The sequence below is a fragment of the Mandrillus leucophaeus genome, unplaced genomic scaffold (assembly GCF_000951045.1).
Source record: "Mandrillus leucophaeus isolate KB7577 unplaced genomic scaffold, Mleu.le_1.0 Scaffold1163, whole genome shotgun sequence".
In the NCBI taxonomy this organism is placed as follows: Eukaryota; Metazoa; Chordata; class Mammalia; order Primates; family Cercopithecidae; genus Mandrillus; species Mandrillus leucophaeus.
In genome coordinates this window covers 152,509-153,654 of record NW_012099910.1, presented here as the reverse complement: position 1 = coordinate 153,654, position 1,146 = coordinate 152,509, and the positions used below count along the sequence as shown (strand labels likewise).

The 1,146-nt window shown below is 39.2% G+C and overlaps 1 protein-coding gene across 1 annotated transcript in view; it reads right to left on the bottom strand.

The window, feature by feature from the left end:
- Positions 1 to 343: 343 nt before the first annotated feature.
- The window catches only part of LOC105553173 (putative zinc finger protein 724), a 37,210-nt gene continuing 36,407 nt past the window's right edge, over positions 344 to 1,146 (bottom strand). Inside the window, 2 exon segments of the mRNA XM_011999150.1 lie at positions 344 to 417; positions 1,034 to 1,132. Coding sequence (XP_011854540.1) covers positions 344 to 417; positions 1,034 to 1,132 — 173 coding nt within the window.

The following is a 1,146-nucleotide window of genomic DNA, read 5'->3' as shown; positions in this document are numbered from 1 at the left end:
TAGAGACGGAGTTTCATCATGTTGGCCAGGCTAGTCTTGAAATTCTGACCTCAAGTGAACCACCCACCTCAGCCTCCAAAGTGCAGAAATTACAGGCGTGAGCCACCATGCCCAGCTCACTCTTGATATTTTAATGCTTGTCTTCAAAATAAATACTCTTCTTCACTTTAAAGGCTTATATTTTCTGAAAAATCTATTGACAGTAATTTCATTTTTAATGTTTCTATTAAGTATGAACTCTCTGATATTGAATAAGATGTGAGCAGATATTAATGGCTTCTTCACATTCTTTACATTTGCATAATTTTTCTCAAGTATAAATCATTCCCTGTCCAATAAAGTGTCAGCATTGGTTAAATGTTTTGCCACATTCTTCACACTTGTAGAGGTTTCTAGCTCTAGTATGAAGTATTTTACCTACAATCAAGTGTGACAACCATTTAAAGGTGTTTAGAAATGTTCAGGTGTTGTCAACTGCATTGTTATATCATTCAGGTTTGTACAATTTCTCTCCAGTAATTCTCTTATGTCTGCTAAGAATTAAGGACTTGTTAAAGGCTTTGCCACATTATTCACACTTCTAGGGTTTCTCTCCAGTATAAATTATCTTATGTATAGTGAGTTGTTAATTGGTTAAAAGCTTTGCCACTTTTTTTTTTGAGACGAAGTCTCACTCTGTCACTAGGCTGGAGTGCAGTGGCACGATCTCGGCACACTGCAACCTCCACCTCCCGGGTTCAAGGGATTCTCGTGCCTCAGTCTCCTTAGTAGCTAGGACTGCAGGCATGCGCCACCACACCCAACTAATTTTCGTATTTTTTAGTAGAGACTACTAAATACCATGTAGGCCAGGATGGTCTCAATCTCTTGATCTCATGATCCACCAGCCTTGACCTCCCAAAGTGCTGGGATTACACGTGTGAGCCACTGCGCCCGGTCCATTCTTCATATTTGTCAGTTTTTTCTACGGCATGAATTTTCTTGTGTGTAGTAAGGTTTGAGCATTGATTAAAAGCTTTGCCACATTCTTTACATTTGTAGGGTTTCTGTCCAGTATGAATTACCTTATGCTTAGTGAGAGTTGAGGACCAGTTAAAGGCTTTGCCACATTCTTCACATTTGTAGGGTTTCTCTCCAGTATGAATT